The sequence below is a fragment of the Capricornis sumatraensis genome, chromosome 18 (genome assembly GCF_032405125.1).
Source record: "Capricornis sumatraensis isolate serow.1 chromosome 18, serow.2, whole genome shotgun sequence".
In the NCBI taxonomy this organism is placed as follows: domain Eukaryota; kingdom Metazoa; phylum Chordata; class Mammalia; order Artiodactyla; family Bovidae; genus Capricornis; species Capricornis sumatraensis.
Window position 1 is genome coordinate 27,177,066 of NC_091086.1, and position 20,123 is coordinate 27,197,188.

At 37.8% G+C, this 20,123-nt stretch overlaps 1 protein-coding gene across 5 annotated transcripts in view; it reads left to right on the top strand.

Moving 5' to 3' along the window:
• Nucleotides 1-17,826, top strand: part of PDE4D (phosphodiesterase 4D) — a 972,033-nt gene extending 954,207 nt beyond the window's left edge. For all 5 annotated transcript variants that reach the window (XM_068990575.1, XM_068990576.1, XM_068990577.1 and 2 more), the window contains 9 exons: nt 4,538-4,631; nt 5,986-6,158; nt 7,066-7,164; nt 8,065-8,229; nt 9,449-9,548; nt 15,036-15,190; nt 15,933-16,055; nt 16,529-16,711; nt 17,410-17,826. In XM_068990575.1, coding sequence (XP_068846676.1) covers nt 4,538-4,631; nt 5,986-6,158; nt 7,066-7,164; nt 8,065-8,229; nt 9,449-9,548; nt 15,036-15,190; nt 15,933-16,055; nt 16,529-16,711; nt 17,410-17,826 — 1,509 coding nt within the window. The remainder of the gene's footprint in view (nt 1-4,537; nt 4,632-5,985; nt 6,159-7,065; nt 7,165-8,064; nt 8,230-9,448; nt 9,549-15,035; nt 15,191-15,932; nt 16,056-16,528; nt 16,712-17,409) is intronic.
• The last annotated feature ends 2,297 nt before the right edge of the window (nt 17,827-20,123 follow it).

Genomic DNA, 20,123 nt, shown 5'->3' on the forward strand with positions numbered 1-20,123 from the left:
TGAAAAGCAGTTCTATATTTTGTCTCTTCTAAATCTATAAATTGAGAGCCCAGAAAGCATTCTAGGAAAAATAGATTTTATTACCTTTTCTAATCATTTTCCCCCTCGTGGCAATTTTACAGTTATGTTAATAATTATCTTAAAATGAGAGAAATTCCACTTGGATTTAAAAATGATTGTTGAGCGATTTAATTTATTGTTTGTTAGCACATCCAGCTGTACACTCCAAAACTAAATTGTAAGAGGAACTACCAGTTGAGGAAGCACTGATGGTAATTTTGGGGATTATTAATTTAGCTTCCCTTGGACTATATGTCTTAGATCAGTAGCAAAAACAAGAAAAGAAACAATTTTGATTCCTTTTAGAAAAGTTCTTTGTGCTATAATTTAATTGACTCTCTGAAAATTGTTTTTAGGAAATCTCCTATCCTTTTGGGAAGAAAGATGTCTGCTTAAAATATTGTATTATCTAATTATGTTAAAAGAAAATGTTGACTTCCTTGAAACACCTCCCAAGTCCTGGGAGGGAAACAGGTGTGCAATGAAGGGTTTTTCTCCACCCATGCTTTGGAGTTTTGAACAAAGGGAAAAGGATAGTCTGGGAATATATGTATATGATGCAGAAATAATCAGCAGAATATAATGTGTCATTTATCAGTCTGTACAACAGAATTCTTTCACTGGAATTTTTTGCTTTAGTTATTTGTACCAACTGGCTATTTTGATGAGCTGTATAATCAAACTGCCAAGAAAATTACACTTCATTTTTCATGTTCTTTCAGTCAAATACAGTAATTTGTGTGGCATATCTGCAGATACCATGCAGTTTTTCTTCTTGGGCATATGGCAATGTATTCCTTATACCAAACTGCTTACACGTTAGAAAGTAGTTCTGTAGAGAAACTGGGTTCCTATCTGACTGTTCGAATTGCACCAACTGCCCCCCACCAAGGCTGCAGCATTTTTTTAGTTACATTGAAAGAAATGCATGGAAGGCAGGTGGACAGTGGTTCCTGTACAACAGACTGTAGAGAGGCTAGGCTAGTGGCTAAAAATCTTAACTTATTTCCCTAACTTTTAAGAAAGGATTTTGTCATGACCAGGCAGTTCTCTCTGGCCACTTCTATCTCATAGCATAGACAATTTCATGTCAAAGAGATATTTCATTAAATACATGTTTTAGAGGTTTAGCAGACTTTCTTGAATCTATTTTGCCTAAAAAGGAGATTTTTTTCCAGGAGAAAATGTCATTCATCAAACAGATTTACTTACCTTTAGGCATTATGCATGGTACTTGAGTTCTTAGTCACTTCAGTTGTGTCTGACTCTTTGTGACCCTGTGGACTGTAACCCAGCAGGCTCTTCTGTCCATGGGATTCTCCAGGCAAAAATGCTGGAGTGGGTTGTCATGCCCTCCTCCAGGATCTTCCTGACCCAGGGATCTTCTGCATTGGCAGGCCAGTTCTTTACCACTAGCACCACCTGGGAAGCCCCCCTGCATGGTTTTTTGTTGTTGTTCAGCTGCTGAGTTGTGTCTCCCTCTTTGCAACCCCATGGACTACAGCATAGCAAGGTTCCCTGTCCTTCACCATCTCTCAGAGCTTGCTCAAACTCATGTCCATTGAGTCGGTGATAGCATCCAACCATCTCATCCTCTGTCGTCCCCTTCTCCTCCTGCCTTCGATCTTGCCCAGCATCAGGCTCTTTTCTAATGAATCAGCCCTTTGCATCAGGTGGCCCCAAGGTATTGGAGTTTCAACTTCAGCATCAGTCCTTCAGTGAATATGCAGAACTGATTTCCTTTAGGATTGACTGGTTGGATCTCCTTGCTGTCCAAGGGACTCTAGAGAGTCTTCTCCAACATCACAGTTCAATAGCATCAATTCTCTGTCGCTCAGCTTTCTTCATGGTCCAACTCTCACATTCATACATGACTACTGGAAAAGCCATAGCTTTGATTAATCTAACCTTTGTTGGCAAAGTAGTGTCTCTGCTTTTTAATATAGTGACCATTTTCTATATGAATAATACCCTAAATTATTTTTTGGTATTGGTAGGGGAGCTAGATATTTAGGTATATATTTTATGTTAGTTGAAATACAGTTAGATCTTCCATCCATTCCTGAAATGATAAAAATAAACTATCACTATAAAAGGCCTAGGAAACCAGGAGATAGATAGAATTCAAATAATATTGAGCATCTACTATGTGCCAGTGTGAGTTAAATGATCTAATGCATTCATAAATGATAACCTGTGAATTGTTTAAAAAATATAACTGCATAAAAAATGGGAAGAAAATGTTTTGAACACTTGGTAATATCTTTATGAACTTTCTTGAAAGGTTCCAAATTTTATTTTTTCCCCTGTGGATCATAATATATAATGCTCAGTGACAATAAGCAAAATGTATGTTTATTTTAAAATCAGTATTGTGCAGTCTACAAAGCAGTGACCATGCCAATTTTAAAATTAAAATATACATATATTTGGTGACTCATTTATCTTATAACTGGTTGTTTGCACCTCTTAATCCCCTTGTTCAATTTTACCCATCCGTTATTCCCCAAGTCTGGTAACCACTGGTTTTTCTGTATCTGTGAGCCTGTTTCTGTTCTATTCATTCATTTTCTGATTCTGCATATAAGTGATAACGTACGGTATTTGTCTTTAACTTGTTTCACTACCATACAGCCCTCCAGGTCCATCCATGTTGTCACAAATGGCAAGATTCCATTCTCCTTTTTTATAGCTGAGTAATATTCCACTGTGTGTGTGTGTGCATGCATGCGTGCACACGCACACATGTGTAAATATACACACATTGCAAAATATAATATACAGCACAGAGAATATAACCAATGATATTATAATAACTTTGGTACAGAATCTATTAATATTAAAATACCAAATCACTATGTTGTATACCAGAAACCCAGGATATTGTCAACTATGTTTCAACAAATATACACAAAGGAAAAAGGCAGAGCTAATTATATACAGCTATTAGCAGTGAGACAGTGAGGATATACATGAGTTCTACATACATTTTTTAATCAGAGCAAGTTATTAAAAAAAATACACAACAGAAGTGAACTTTGTGTTTCTGAGTTTGAGAATGAGCATTGTCAGTCTGTAAATTAACAACCAGAGGTATCTCTGTTGGTTATAGCCGGTTCTTCAGTTTTGACTGCAGGAAAATGCTAATATGCATTTCTTATATCCAACAGTATACTGAAATTTTTTATTGATCCCAGTACTTTATAGTGATCAATTCTGATACCTAATTTAGATGATCAATAAAATTAACTCTGGAAGTGATTTGCCAAATTATCTTGAGTTATATATAACACCTTGATATGAATTGTGCAGAGAGCCAAAGTTTTTTTTTTTTTAATTCTAATAAACTAAATACTGAGTTAAAAATGCATTTCAGACTTTACTAAATGATGATTCACTACTCTCTTTACCCCAGACTTTTGAGGATTTATGATGAAATTCACAGTTTTAAAGGCTTTTTTGTGATCAAGTATTTAGTTGTTGCTCTATATAAAGAAAATATATTGTTTAGTACATTAAAAGAAATATTAAGGTATATTAAAAGGTGTATTTGAGTTATTTGGGAAGTCAAAGGAAGATACATTGAGAAGCAATAATGGCTAGGAAAGTGTAACATCATTGAGAATTCCAGTTTTGATAATGCCATGTGCTGGTGATAGATAAATTCCAGGTGGTAGATAAGTTTCTTTGGATAAAGTAGGCACCATGGAACCAGTAAAATAAACTGTGAAGCAATGATGTTTCAGCTGAACAGGTCTATTTTTAATTGTATTTATGGGACTTGTGGTGATGAATTGGTAAATTCTGTGGATGCTGAAGACCAGTAAATCCCTACTTAAAAAACTTTTAGAAAGGAAACATTATGTATTATTTGTTCAAATATTTTCTCTATCGTCTGGGAGAGTACTCAAATCTATTCAGTCCTGCTTTGGGGGAAAAGACTACATTTTAATCTCTGATCAGTATACATATTCATTTCTGCTAATGATAAATTAATTGATAAAAAACATACCATGTTTTATTGTGTGGCAACCCTTTTGTGTGTTTATAAATTAGTTTTTTCTCTTCTCTAAATGCTAATAATTCATGCTATTTTTGTGCATTCTCCCCTCAATGTCTTCCTTGAATATCTAAATGTGTGCTGTCCATTTATGGCAGCCCCTAGCTTCATGTGACCTTGCAGTTTAAATTCATTAAAATTAAATAAAATCCAGAATTCAGCTCCCCTTTATACTAACCATATTTAAAGGGCTTAATAGCCACATTTAGCTATTGGCTCCTAGCCACTAATCTCTGGAGAGCGGAGAGTATAGCATTTTTTCATCATTGTAGAAAGTTCTATTGGATGACACTGACCTAAAGAATCAGGATGTGTTAAAGATTCTTTGGCATATTTTCTGATTCTTAGCAAATGTTCATGTTATTTCACTTAAACTTTCCTCTTCTGTTATTTCATTTTATCTTTCTGTTTTTTCAGTTTAAAAGGATGCTTAATCGAGAGCTCACCCATCTCTCTGAAATGAGTCGGTCTGGAAATCAAGTGTCAGAGTATATATCAAACACATTCTTAGGTGAGAATAACAATTTAAATTTTTTCTTTTTTATTGTTTGGTTGTCTTTAGAGGTAGATTGGGGTGCAAACTTGTTTTGGAACTCAATAAGAGTTAGGAATTCCATTTGTTTTCAATCATCAAATCAATGAGCCTCTAAGCTTTAGAACCTAAGGTGACAAAGTACCTTTTTTTATCTTTTAGTTTCATTCAAGACTTTAGAGATTCCCTTAATTAAAGTTGTATATTTCCCATTTTTCCAAAGTACTCAACTGTAAAATGTATTTTTTAGAGAGATCTATTCATGCATTCAACAAATTCTTGTTAAATGCCAGTCATTGCTGGACAGTAGATATTTAATAAGCAGTTAAAAATAGTCCCTAAACTCAACGAGTTGAAGGTCCAGTGGGAATCATGCCTGGAAGGCTGAGAGATGTAACACAATTGCTGAGGAAAAGCTTGCTGATGATAGTAGCTGAGAGTATGGTGCACTGGGACACCACCACTCCATCCTCCATCCACAGAAAGAAAATGCAGGTAGGACAAGCCAGTAACTTGAACATACCCTTGATCTGAATTTACTTTCAAAACAAAACTGCTATAATAGCTAACCAGCACATCCACTAAACAGACATTTCTTGGTTACATGCTCTGTGTAAGCAAAAGTCAAAGGAGTCGCTGCCTTGAAATAGTGAATGAGTGTATTGATACCATCTGATGTCCTAGCTGAAAACAACAATTAGGTCTTGTGAATATGATATTTATTTATCAGATAATATTGGAGATTCTCTGTGCTCCCCGTATAACCTTGTTACATTATATATCCCCCACATCACTATCCTATAGAAAATGTCTGACTCCTTCAGATAAATTGTGTGTGCTCCCACAGAATGGCCCATTAGGTTCACACACTACTGTTTTCATTTTGCACACGAAGTTTCTGCCATTTCAAAGTAGGTGTTGAAACCGGAGTTCTTACTTGGCAAAAGCAGCTTTCCTACCAGTAAGTGAGTTTTGGACAGGAATGAAATCGATGAGCAGTGGAAATAACCAATATATTTTGCCTTTTCCAAGTCAGCAATCATAAGTTTGTTTTTTTTTTTTTAAGTATTAGGACCTTCAAAGATGTGGTCACTGAATTATTTGATGTTAATTATTATGCAGTAGAATTTATTTGCTTAATTTTGTGTTTCAGAGTATCAAATTAAGTCCACATCAAACTGTAAATACTCAACTTCCTTAACAGGAGTTTTACTTGGAAATATTTCCTAGAATGTATAATGATCAATTAAAATCTGCCTACTTATGGATGTTATGAGAAAAAAAAATTAGGCAGAATTAATACTAAGTGTAGAATATTTTTTAAATTTTTAAGATAAGCAACATGAAGTGGAAATTCCTTCTCCGACTCAGAAGGAAAAGGAGAAAAAGAAAAGGCCAATGTCTCAGATCAGTGGCGTCAAGAAGTTGATGCACAGCTCCAGTTTGACTAATTCAAGCATCCCAAGGTTTGGGGTCAAAACTGAACAAGAAGACGTCCTTGCCAAGGTAGGATGATTTCAAGTACCATGATCAGAAATATGCAGTGAACTTCGATTCCTTCTGGTTTAAATAAATGAAAAAGCTTATTATTAATAATTCATGGGGGGTTGTCTGGTAGATGGGAAAGCACTTTAAAAAGCTCTTGCTAAATGGCTTGAATAGCATTGAAACATATACATTACCATATGTAAAATTAGCCAGTGGGCATTTGCTGTTTGACACAAGGAGCTCAAATTCAGTGCTCTCTGGAGGTGGGAGGGAGGTTTAGGAGGAAGGGGACATGTGTATACCTATGACTGATTCATGCTAATGTATGGCAGAAACCAACACAATATTGTAAAGTAATTATCCTCCAATTAAAAGTAAATAAATTTTAAGAAAGAATAAGGTAGATGAACATGAGCTTTTAGAGGAGCTCCAAAATAAACCATCAAGAGGAAAAATAAATCACTTGAATTTAATTAATATGTAGAGACAGATGGCTTGGTGTTCTTTATTTTTGCATCTACATTTGATTGTTTGAATAGTTTAAGGTTTTTGAGAATATGTTTTAACTAGTTAAAGTTAAGGTTAACTAGTTTAACTAGTTACCTTTAGTTAACTAGCTAAGGTTTTGAGAATACATTTTAACTACTGGAGAAATGCTTGAGATCAATATTTCAAGTGTGTAAATATGTTGTTTTGTCAGAGACATAAGGTTGAGCAACACCATTCAGTTTCTAGCATGTGTTTTAAGCAGATTTGCCCGAAGTCTGCCTCGTGTTACGTGGTGCATCCAATACATTCGAAATGAACCTTTGAAAAAAGTCTTAACAATCTCTTCATTAAAGTCAGTAATTTTTAAATGACTGTGTTCATTGTTTCATGTTTTACTTCTGCATCCAAACTTGTTCTTATCTTTCCTTAACCCCAGGAACTAGAAGATGTGAACAAATGGGGTCTTCATGTTTTCAGAATAGCAGAGTTGTCTGGGAACCGACCTTTGACTGTTATCATGCACACCATCTTTCAGGTAACGTCGTTAAGTTCTATCACCTCTTTTATTTGGTGACATAATGTCCAGTCTGTGAATCGTGTATGCATTTATCTTCTTCACTACTTACCCTCTTTCACTTATTTTGATGGTTTTTTATTTGCCAAAATATATATAAGCGATACATATTTGCCCCTTATATACCAAGGGGCAAATAAGGATACAAGAAGGTTGGAGTGTGGGTAAAACACAAATAAATCAATTGTATTATTTTTCCCATTGAAGAAAAAGATATGTGGGCAAACTGAAGCAATTCATTAAAATAATTTTAAAATCATAAAATAAAAAAATTTTTAAATCATCCACATGACCTTCCCTTGCACAGAGAATGGAGTGGAGTGCTAACTTTACAAATTGAATAAGCCCCTTGCTGACTAACCTTAGTATGTAATTTCTTCAACCACTGTCTTGTGGACTGCTCTCTTCTTCAAATCAGTTTCTCATTCTTGTCAAGTTTTTGCCCCAGTTCAGGGTTAGGATTTATATGAGAATTTGGGGCTGGAGGTCTCCAGCCCTCAAGAGAATGTCGTGTCTCACTTGCTTTGATCCAGTGGCCGAGTCGGTGGTGGTGGACTAAAGCTACCTTCAGGGTCCCAGGACACGGACATTTGATAGTTGGCAGCTCATTCCTGACACCATATATTTTGGGCAAAGCTTTGCTGGGCTCCAGAAGGACAACTGTACTCTGGTTTTGTCCCTGCAGTTCCTGGATCACCCCATGGGTTTATATTGTCCTCACTAGACATTGAGAGTGTGCTTCTCTCATTTCTGGGTTATCCATAGGTGGCACGGGGTGATTTCTGTTGCTGTTATTAACACACTGTATGGAAAATCTTTTCTATAAGATACAAAATGCTAAGAGGATTTCTTTCCTTGCAGGAACGGGATTTATTAAAAACATTTAAAATTCCAGTAGACACTTTAATTACATACCTAATGACCCTGGAAGATCATTACCACGCTGATGTGGCCTACCACAATAATATTCACGCTGCAGATGTCGTCCAGTCAACGCACGTGCTGTTGTCTACACCTGCTTTAGAGGTACACTTGGTTTCTAAACCTTCGAGGACATTAACTTGCCACTCACAGTGGTTCTTCAGCTTGCATACTGAAGGGCATGGAGGGCAAACAATAATTGGCTTCCTGGAAATATTATTAAGTTGGGAGGGGGATGTCATTGTGGTAATTAAACAGCTGAGTCTTTGATGAATTTGCCTTTGATAATAATCAAAGACTTAGGGATTCATCTGTTTATGATATTGCCTCACTGAAATGATCTAGTGAACATTCCATAAAGCACACCTGGATTACTTAGTTTTGATTAGTTTGGGGCTTCTTGGGAATTTAGTCTGACAACTTTTTTGTTTATAATCCAAAGATGATTACTTTTATAAAATAGAAGCTATGCATTGATACTTTTCATAGAACTCACTAGAAAGAAACATATCTTTATGTCACCAAATCCTATGAAGTTGTTCCATTAAATGTTTATTAAAGCAATTTGATTTCCATAATCATTTGGGAGAGTAACTCTCTTTTGCTAATGTACTTTATAGTTCAGATTGTTTCATTATAAAACTGGGTTAATACCTTATTGTTTGAGTGAGAGGCTCTCAACTGGGGGTGATTTTCCCATTACTCCTACTCCTCCCTCCTCCCAGGGACATCTGGCAGTCAATACTGGAGAAGTTTTTGGCTGCCACAATTTGGGGGTATGTTCTACTGGCACCTCATCTGTAGAGACCAGGGGCCCTGCTAAACACCTCGTAACACACAGGATAGCCTCCCACAGCAAAGACTTAATCTGCACAACAAGGACTTATCTGACTGCAGATGTTGGTTTCTCTGAGATTGAGAGTCCCTGTTTTGAATGGAAGAAAATAATTGCTTGTGTCATTAATTTTATGTACATTTTCAGAATATCCTTGAACATCTTAAATACTTTTAAAATAAGTTATTATTTTCTATAAAATATTGGCAGATATACTTTTTAAATATTTTTAAAATATAACCTTGGAAAAGGTGTGATCTTGAATTATAATAAAATCAGATAAAATATTTCCTCCAAGATTACATTTAAAAAGGCCATGAGGAGCTCATTTTCTGAAAGTCTCCCATCCTGAAACATGATGATAATATATTTTGAAGCTTCATTTTATTTTCCATCAGAGTCTGGGAAGGAATTTCCCATTCCTATGCACCTTTAATTTATATTACTATAGAATAGTAACATTATCTAACACTGTCTGGGTTCTTTCAGGCTGTGTTTACAGATTTGGAGATTCTTGCAGCAATTTTTGCCAGTGCAATCCATGACGTTGATCATCCTGGTGTGTCCAATCAGTTTCTGATCAATACAAGTAAGTGAAGTGAAACTTCTTCATTTTTGCAGAAAAAATTTTCCTTTTTACATTTTAGAGTGACTGAGCGTTTTTATAAGTGTAGGGTGTTTCCAGAGTCATGTTCTTTTGAGATGTGTATATATGCATTTCAGTGACTGCACATTAATGTTATAATAGCTCTAAAAAAGTATTCTTCTAGCCCATGAGGCATATGATGTTTGAAAAAACATGCATTCCAGTGCTTCTCTTGAAATACTATATTACCACATTAGTAGACAGAGCAATTGAAAGTGAAAGTTTGCAGAAAGATTTAGGTATATTACTCCTAAAGTCTTTTTGGCGGGGAGCTGTGCTGGGTCTTTGTTGCAGCTCACCAGCTTTCTCTGGTTGTGGCATGTGGTCTCTCTAGTTGCGGCATGCAGGTTTAGTTGCCCTGTGGCATGTGTGATCTTAGTTCGCTGACCAGGGATTGAACCCATGTCCCTTGCATTGGTAGGTGGATTCTTAACCACTGCACCACCAGGGAAATCCTACCCTCAGAGTTTTAAATAAAAGAAGTTATCAGGATAAATGTTAAATTCCTCATTTTATGTAGGTTGTCACATAATCCTCTTCAGAGGCTGTAACTCCTTTCCCTCTCCACCACGTTCTTTCCTCTTCTTTCCTTTTTACATCTCATGCTGAGGGCAGTATGAGGTTCTGTTTTGACATACTGTTTCTTTTTTTCTTTTAATATGTTTTAACCATTGCTTTTTTCTCACTGGTGACATTTTGCAAAATAAGTCATCAGTGGATTTGGAAAGAACGCACAGAAGAGACTGTTCAGTGTGGGACACCTCTTGACACACAGTTGCACTGCAAACTCCTGTAGGGAATATTAGTAGCATTTGGGTGAGGCTTTTGGCAAAGAGATTGTTTTACAGAAATTCTGTTCTTTCTGTGCTCTTAGTCACTCAGTCCGTGTCTGACTCTTTGTGACCCCCATGGACTGGGACCCGCCAGGCTTCTCTGTCCATGGGGATTCTCCAGCCTAACCCAGGAATTGAACCAGGGTCTCCTGCATTGCAGGTGGTTTCTTTACCAGCTGAGCTACCAGGGAAGCCCATTCTTTCTATACTTGAAGTTAATTGGTAAATAATTTAAATGTACCATTATATAATTCCCTCCCACCACAGTAGATTAATGTTATAAAAGTCACTTTTGTATGTGAAAAAATAAAATAAAAAGCTCTTATTTTTTCCTGTCTATTAAGAATCTGTCTTTGCTTTTTACTGTGAGTTGTGGAAAACAGCCTTTTCCTGCCCCATAGCAGTCTAGCTCCTATAGCGTCTGTTCCTTCACCATTCATTCCCAATACTTTGGTGCAGCCAGATTTAAAGGGGAAGTTTAAATATAGGCTTGCTTTGAGAGATTCAGATCTTTTGGCTTATTTATATATTTGTATAGCCTCTGGACTACCCTATAACAAAATGCACTTTGGTGACTCACTCATGTGTAGGAGAATTGGGAAAGTCATAGGTTTCCAAAAATGGAGGATAGTCAGTGCATTTCATGTCTTAGCTACCTTTTGAGAACCTGTAATAGGGTGCTTTCAGGAGTCAATGAAACATTACTGTATATCAACACATGAGTTTACATTGTCTCCTAGGTTAGGGTTGATTGTGTCCTTTCTATTAGAACAGGAAAGTCATATAGTAAAATGTACACTGGCAATTTTTTGTTATCCTGGACTGATTCATTATTTTGCTTCTTAGGTGTATCTTGATATTTTTAACAAATACATATAAATTTTGTCTTAACTCTTGCCATTAAGAAAGGTAGGCTTTTTTCTTTAAATTAATAACACCAATATTCAGACTTAAGTGTTTTATTTGCATCCTATTATACTTAATATTGTATCTTCCCATATTATAACATTAGAATTAAGAATTGAGAACAAATTAAAACAACCGATAATAAAGTCACTGTCTTCCAAGTATTCTGTTAAATTTTTCAGGAAAAATGAGGACCAACTCTATTATTCTTTATTATGGACCCTCTAAGGACAGATGGGCCTAGGCTGGCAGCAGGGTACCCGTGGAGTCTGCAGTTTAAGCTAGCAAAGCCTCAGTCCACAGATGAATCTCATGCCCTTTAAAGTTTGAGACAACTGAGAATAAATAATGGAGACACGTAGGGGGTAATTATACACACAGGACAGTGGCCAAGGTCGTTTTACTGACGACCTGCCTGAGGTAGAAGGATTATAGACTGTGCTTCTGGAGGCAGTTTGTTAGTCAGTGATGTTGTGCACATCTCCTTTCTGTGGGGTCTCAGCCACACAGGACAGTCAGCAGTTCCCAGGCCAGCTTTGGATTGCTGATATTTTCTTGAGGGTGGGGTGAGATAGGGCTGTGTAATGCCTGAGAGAATGAATCAGTAACATCTGGTAGATGAAAGTTGCCCCAGGGCATTATGAGAATTATTGCCGTAGTTAGCTTTTAATTGGGCTTCCCTGGTGGCTCAGACGGTGAAGAATCTGCCTGCAATACAGGAGACCCGGGTTCTTTCGATCCCTGGGTCGGGAAGATCAAGCCAGAAAGCATTTTATTTCAGAACTCAGAAGAGGCTTAGTAGCCTCTAACACAAGTTAAGTTTTAGTTTTCACAACATGCTTTAAAAGGAGTCCCACTAATAACTGCAAACTTATAATAAACAGCTGTATGAAATACTCTATCAGAATTATGTGATTATTTTTAGTTTACAGTAAACTCTTTTTATAGACCTTAAATTTGTGTTTTCTCTTTCTTTTGTGGATGGGTTGAGTGGCTCAAACTAGCACACTCTCAGCTCCTAGCCTGGAGCTGGGGCTGCCATCTTGTCCAAAGCTAAAGGTTGAACCTGTGTTTCTTGTAATAAAGACTTCTAATCATCAGATCAGACCTCCCATAGATGGGAGGTCACCTGTCCAATTTTAAGGAGACTGCATGGCTCACCAGGGCGAAGGGCACTTGGGCTCACCTGGCTGATTCCCAGGCCAAATACCCCTCTGCTTCTCAGTTGTGGTGGTAGTTTTCATTAACCATTCCAGTTGTGTTAGTTTTAGGCACCAAGTGATTTGATATTAATGACACATACACTCCTTGTAAACATGCTGAAGGTTGTGAAAACAGAGCGATCATTTCTACCTGGCAGAGGCTTTAAGCTTTTATAAATGATTTAGAGGAGTGAGAGATTCTGAATAGGATGTAAGGAAGTTGAAATTCCAGGTAAGAGGCTGCATAAATCTTTTTCAAGGACAATACTATGTAAATAAATCTATAAAATGTAATGAGCATCATAATGTGTTGAATAGAGCACATTCAGTTCAGTTCAGTTCAGTCGCTCAGTCAGTCGTGTCCGACTCTTTGCGACCCCATGCATCGCAGCACGCCAGGCCTCCCTGTCCATCACCAACTCCCGGAGTTCACTCAGACTCACGTCCATCAAGTCAGTGATGCCATCCAGCCATCTCATCCTCTGTCGTCCCCTTCTCCTCCTGCCCCAAATCCCTCCCAGCATCAGAGTCTTTTCCAATGAGTCAACTCTTCGCATGAGGTGGCCAAAGTACTGGAGTTTTCAGCTTTAGCATCATTCCTTCCAAAGAAATCCCAGGGCTGATCTCCTTCAGAATGGACTGGTTGGATCTCCTTGCAGTCCAAGGGACTCTCAAGAGTCTTCTCCAACACCACAGTTCAAAAGCATCAATTCTTCAGTGCTCAGCCTTCTTCACAGTCCAACTCTCACATCCATACATGACCACTGGAAAAACCATAGCCTTGACTAGACGGACCTTAGTCGGCAAAGTAATGTCTCTGCTTTTGAATATGCTGTCTAGGTTGGTCATAACTTTTCTTCCAAGGAGTAAGCGTCTTTTAATTTCATGGCTGCAGTCACCATCTGCAGTGATTTTGGAGCCCAACAAAATAAAGTCTGACACTGTGTCCACTGTTTCCCCATCTATTTGCCGTGAAGTGATGGGACCGGATGCCATGGTCTTCGTTTTCTGAATGTTGAGCTTTAAGCCAACTTTTTCACTCTCCTCTTTCACTTTCATCAAGAGGCTTTTTAGTTCCTCTTCCTCTTTAGTTCCTGCCATAAGGGTGGTGTCATCTGGATATCTGAGGTTATTGATATTTCTCCCGGCACATTAGAGAATATTTATCTTTAAAAAGATAAATATTTTTAAAGCATTATTTTCTGAAACAATAAAGCAGTGTCAGAATATATATAGCATTAAATTTTACTTGGAAAATGAGTACAATTTCTGTTTCTAGCAAATCTGTCTAGGTGTGGGGGAGAAAGGTTTCTTCACACATTTGAACACATTAGTCATCTATTCAAATCATATGGCTTTTGAGGTTCAAGAGCAGGGACATTTCACTATATGAAGGTCGAGCTAGACCTGGTGATAGTACACACTCTACTTCACTGATCTCATTGATAAAAAAGCTTTCCATCACTATATTTGTAGCTTATATATAGCATGCTATTTTTCTGTATAAATGTAAAATCATAGGATCTCAGCCAAAGTGTGTCTTGAATCTCACGTCTCCTTCCTAGCTTCTTTAAAAGAGTCACTGAGCAGTGTTGAGTATTTCTTCCTTAGAAAATAATATATATTCTCCACACAAGTCAGAAGAAAGATCCAACACATGTTTTAGTTTTTACAGTGACTTAAGTGGAAACAAGGTAAAGCACCATTTTTTTTTAAAAGACTACTTTAATAGATCTGAGTCTGCTATTTATAGGAACTAGGAAAGAGGTGGGATTTCTCATTGAAAAAAAAAAAAAACAACAGGTCCAGGACAGTCATGGGGAAGCAGCCGAATCTTCACCTTGAAGTTATGTAGACAGCTTCAAAGCCGGCTCCGTGTGAAACTCTCGGTGTGCATACATGTTTATAGTGACTGCTGAGACACTTGGACAAGGAAATGGAAAAATGAACAAAGCTATCCTATGAACAAAACAAGTACAAGCATGAACAGACCCTGATATTGTTTGTATGTTCCAAGCTGGTCTTGTACCCTCTTGGAGTACAAATACCCTAAGGCACATGATCTTTACATAAAAGATTGGATAGTCCACCTTTATCAGGAATACAACATCTGGATGTGTTACAGATGTTAGGAATGTTGCTTTCTACTGCTGAGTTTATGGAGCTGCCTCTAGCAGATCCGGAGAGGAGGTTCAGGATAACCTCACCTAACTCTTCTTTCCCTTTAGAACAGAAGAAGCCGAAGCCTCAGTGTGAACTGACTTGTCACGTGCCAATAGCCTTAAGTCCACTCTCAAGATTCTAGGGCTCTTCCATGGTTACACTAACTCATAGACTCTCTTCTAGGTGTTTTCATGTCATGGGAATGCAAGTAGAAACATTTAGGAGAAACTGCTTCCTAAAACCCCAGATATCTCAGAATATGAAAAATAAGATGAACTTAGCATAAATGGCTTTGCTGACCTTCTACCTCTTGTCTTTCTTTCAAGACTCTGAACTTGCCTTGATGTACAATGATTCTTCTGTCCTGGAGAACCATCATTTGGCCGTGGGCTTTAAGTTGCTTCAGGAGGAAAACTGTGACATTTTCCAGAATTTGACCAAAAAGCAAAGGCAGTCATTAAGGAAGATGGTCATTGACATTGTGAGTAACTGATAAAAAGCAAAAGAGAAAACTGTGATCTATGATTTTTTTAAAAAAAAGAAAGAGATGACAATCAAATAAATGTTTCTTATACATTTCAAGATATTGCTGCCCTTTCTGCTGGCCTTGCTGCTGGCAGTGATGCTCTGCTGCTAACAGTCTGGAGTTAAGAATAATGAAAAAACCTCTTGTCAGCAGAAGTGCCATGCAGAAACATCCGTGACATTCGTCTTTTCTCTATGCATTTTTCATGAGACACAGGGAAATCTCTGGTTATCAGAAACTTTATCTGTTCAGCTTTGTACATACAGAGAAATGGAGACATTACATGTCTTAGATAAGCAGAAAATTAACCAGAATATTGTTCCTAAAGTATTCTGTAAGCAACCTGTGAATCATTCCATTGTAGGCCAGTAACCACCTTCTAGTCCAAGAAATAAAAAAACTTCAAAATGTGATGATGTCTTATCCAGAGAAATAGCCCTTTTTATCTCCATGAGAGTGACTGCTAGTGATTAATGTTTCTGTATATTGTGCACATTTATCTGAGCTTCCAGGAAACTTGACAGCAAAGAGGAGTAGATTCTGGCCCAAGAAGTAGTGAAGGATTCCTGCACAGGGCTATTAGATGACAGAATTGTTCTCCATTTCTTCTCATGTTCTCCATGATATTTTCATGTGCAAATTATGACTTTTTCCTCTGGGCATGTTTTACTTATTAAAACACTGTTTGTCTTTTAAGGTACTTGCCACAGACATGTCAAAGCACATGAATCTACTGGCCGATTTGAAAACTATGGTTGAAACTAAGAAAGTGACGAGTTCTGGAGTTCTTCTTCTTGATAATTATTCTGATAGGATCCAGGTAAAGCATTTGACTTTGTTATGTGTCTGTGTGTACACACTCGTGTCTGTGTGTCTAGCTTAGATAGGATTTATGTCTCCTTTCTCCCAGCTTATAATTTTGGTAGTTATAAGCAGGATTTTTATCCAGAGTCTTCATCTTGAGAATTAACCAGACAAAATCCTATTGGCCTTTGCAAGTGGAAGTGCATTAGGAAAAAATAATATCCCACAAAACCAACCACTTAAGCAGCTCTGAATTTAATGAACTGAGCATGTAAACAGTTTTTCTCATGATACCTAGATGCGGTAGAAGTGGCATACTTTGGGACTATTAATACAAGTGTGAACCACACACAGACACATCATGGTCAAGCCGTCTGGAACGACTCTTACACAACATGTATTTTTAAGTGTCACAGTCACCTGATGTGAATTTCTAGTTTAAAAAAAAAGGAACGGGTGCTAAACAGAGCATGCACTGGTTTGTTTTAGGTCCTTCAGAACATGGTGCATTGTGCCGACCTGAGCAACCCAACCAAGCCTCTCCAGCTGTACCGCCAGTGGACGGACCGCATCATGGAGGAGTTCTTCCGCCAAGGGGACCGAGAGAGGGAGCGGGGCATGGAGATAAGCCCCATGTGTGACAAGCACAACGCATCTGTGGAAAAATCACAGGTGATGCCTTAAGCTTTCAGAGAGAACACAGCTACACTTTGCTTGCTTTGTTTGCACCTTGTTCAGTCTTTTATTGGGTGATCTTAATTACTTCCTTTCTGACAAGCTCAATTCCCACTTCGTGTTTGCAAGCCTCAAAATTCTTTGATTCTTAGGATGTATATCTGTATGGTCTTATATCTATTCATAGAACAGTATATTTATTCATCGTAACTCGATTCATATAGTATATTCATATGTGTAGAATTATTTCAACTATCTCTTCTCATAAATGAATAAGGTTCTTTGAATCCATATGGAATACATGGCATTATTTCGGTTTATCTGGATCCACCTATAAATGGACTATTCTAAAATCAAGTCCAAGCCTCAAGCCAAGCAAGGTAAAGAAGCAGAGGTTTTTTTACATCAGAAACTTGCTCTTGGACTCAGCATTCTAAAAGCTATTGTTTTCTGCAGCTCGTAACAACATTGTCATACAGTCTGCTACCTAAAATAGTGACTGTTTTACCAGACTAAGGTTAATAGTCTTCAGTATTATATTTGTAAAGCATATTACATTTATATATTTTATGTAAATTCTATATATCATATATAAAAATTTAATTCAGTATATAAATTGAATACATTTGGGTCTCTTTAACCTTTTCCATTGTTTCTTAATCCTGTACTCACAGCGGATATTTTTTTTTAACCAGGTGGGCTTCATAGACTATATCGTTCATCCTCTGTGGGAGACGTGGGCAGACCTGGTCCATCCTGACGCCCAGGACATTTTGGACACTTTGGAGGACAACCGCGAGTGGTACCAGAGCACAATTCCTCAGAGCCCCTCCCCGGCGCCCGATGACCAGGAGGAGGGCAGGCAGGGTCAGACAGAGAAGTTCCAGTTTGAACTGACTTTAGAGGAAGACGGCGAGTCCGACACCGAGAAGGACAGTGGGAGTCAAGTCGAGGAAGACACTAGCTGCAGCGACTGCCAGACGCTGTGCACTCAGGACTCGGAGGCCACCGAGACCCCCCTGGATGAGCAGGTGGATGAGGAGGCCGCGGCGGGCGGGGAGGGGGCCCAGCCCGAGGCCTGCGTCGCCGGGGAGCCCTCCCCGGGCACGTAACAGGGCCCAGACGCCCATGCCTTTCGTGTGTGTCTTTTGTTTTTTCAAGTAGAAACGTTGTTTCCAAAGTGCATGTCACATGCCACAACCACGGTCACACCTCACTGTCATCTGCCAGGATGTTTGTGGAACAAAACTGACCTTGATGACTTAGTCTGGCGCTCAGGAATATCGTCACCAGTTTTTTCACCTCCATGTCATCAGAATGAGAGGGACATCTTCATGGACAGCATTGTCACAGGTCTGCGGCTCCATCACGCTGAAGAAGCCGAGAAAAATCAACGCTTAAGTGTTTTCTAGGGAGTGTGGCTCATTGGGCAGCCCCAAAGTTAAGATGATTTGGGGTTCTTTATTTTTTCTTTTTGTTTGCAATATTTTCAGCAGAAAGAAGGCATTATTACATGGATGCAGTGAACAGATGGGTGAAGCAACGAATGGGTCAGGAACAGGACACAGTGTCAAGCTGTTACCAGGAAAAAGATGAGCCACAGAAATTGCATAATTTTCTAATTTCAAGTCTTCCTGATACCTGACTGAATAGTGTGGTTCGGTGAGCTGCACTGACCTCTACATTTTGTATGATATGTAAAACAGATTTTTTGTAGAGCTTACTTTTATTATTAAATGTATTGAGGTATTATATTTAAAAAACTACGTTCAGAACTTCATCTGCCACTGGTTATTTTTTTCTAAGGAGTAACTTGCAAGTTTTCAGTACAAATCTGTGCTACACTGGATAAACCTAATTTACAAATTTTACTTGCACCTTAGACTTCATAGCAATTAACTGATTTGTAGTGACCCATTGTTTTATATACCAATGACTTCCATATTTTAAAAACAAAAATTGACTTTATGTTGCAGGAAATCCTTTTTGTAGGTCTTCATTTACTGGCTTTTCATTTTGGTCTATTCAGACACGCAGAGTTGCTCCCCACTGACATTTCTCTTCACTGTGTGCAAAGTGAACACGTGTTCCATAATACTCTGATGTGTGTTCTGTCTAATGTATCTCAAGCCTCATGGACACTCAGTCATCAGTTGGTATTATCTGAAGCAAATGAGAGATATATAAATACCCAGTAGCTAAAATGGTCAGTCTTTTTTAGATATTTTCCTACTCAGTGTCTTCTGATAACTTTTTGCTGTGGTGGTAGACCCTCATTTCACAAATGCATGTCTTTGTAATAACCCACACATTTCATGCTCATTTTTATTGTTTTCACAGTCAGTTATAGTAAGAAAACCTTTCCCCCCTTGTGCTGCTTCATTATGCAGTGTGTGTTTGAACCTCTGTCCACATTTACTACGTGGGGTCTTACCAAATGTATCACCACCATTCTGATGGATGCAAAGAACAGGTAGTCAGGTTAGAGTTAGCATTCTTTTCTGCCATGAGGTCGTATATAATGACTAGCTTTTACTTTTGATTTACAAAGAAAAGTTAATGGCTAGCTAGTTTTTAACAATATTAGTAGAATATATTAATGAACACCAATACAATGAACGCTCTTTTGTTTCTATGATTTCACCATGGGATTAAGAACTGTATGAAGAATATTCCTGAGAAGTGATTTTAAGTGTAGCAGTGACTCTTCCTTAAAGGACAGCCACATAACACATAGTAGCATTTCTTGCTTTATCAGTTACCATTGATCCAGAAGTACATCTGGTGGAGGAGAACTTTAAATATGCTGATAGAAAGAAGTTGAAAAAAAAAGAAAAAAGAAAGAAAGAAGTTGATGGTGCCCCTAGCACCAGAGATTTGGTGATATGATGCCATTTTAAATTACTCAGTTGGGTAAGAAGATTCTGACTAAATCAAACATTAGAGATCACTCTTGGCTGAATTTAGTATCAAGAATTGTATTCCAATTTTAGAGATTGATTCCCAGTATTTACCTTTAATTGGCATCTTGGGGCATTTATTTAGTCTGGACTTTCTTCCCATTTCAGCTCTTAAAAAATGTTTACCTTCTCTGTGAAGAGTTTGGAGCCCAAATAATCATTTTTCACAGTGATATCCAAGAACTCAAGTAGAGGCTAAAGGAATATCTGACCAAACAGAAAATAGAACAGTAAATGAAATTGTAATCCTGAAAAATGTTTATATTGGGGATGTCTCAAGGAGACTTCTGGGGACTAATCACTAAATCATCAGCCAGGGAAATGACCCAAGCTGAAGATACTCACTATTTTAATCCCCTGAGAGCCACTGATGGTTAGAAACATGGATAGAAAAATTAGGTAGCTGTGAATTTCAACACAGAGCACAAGATAGGAACTGACCAATTAAT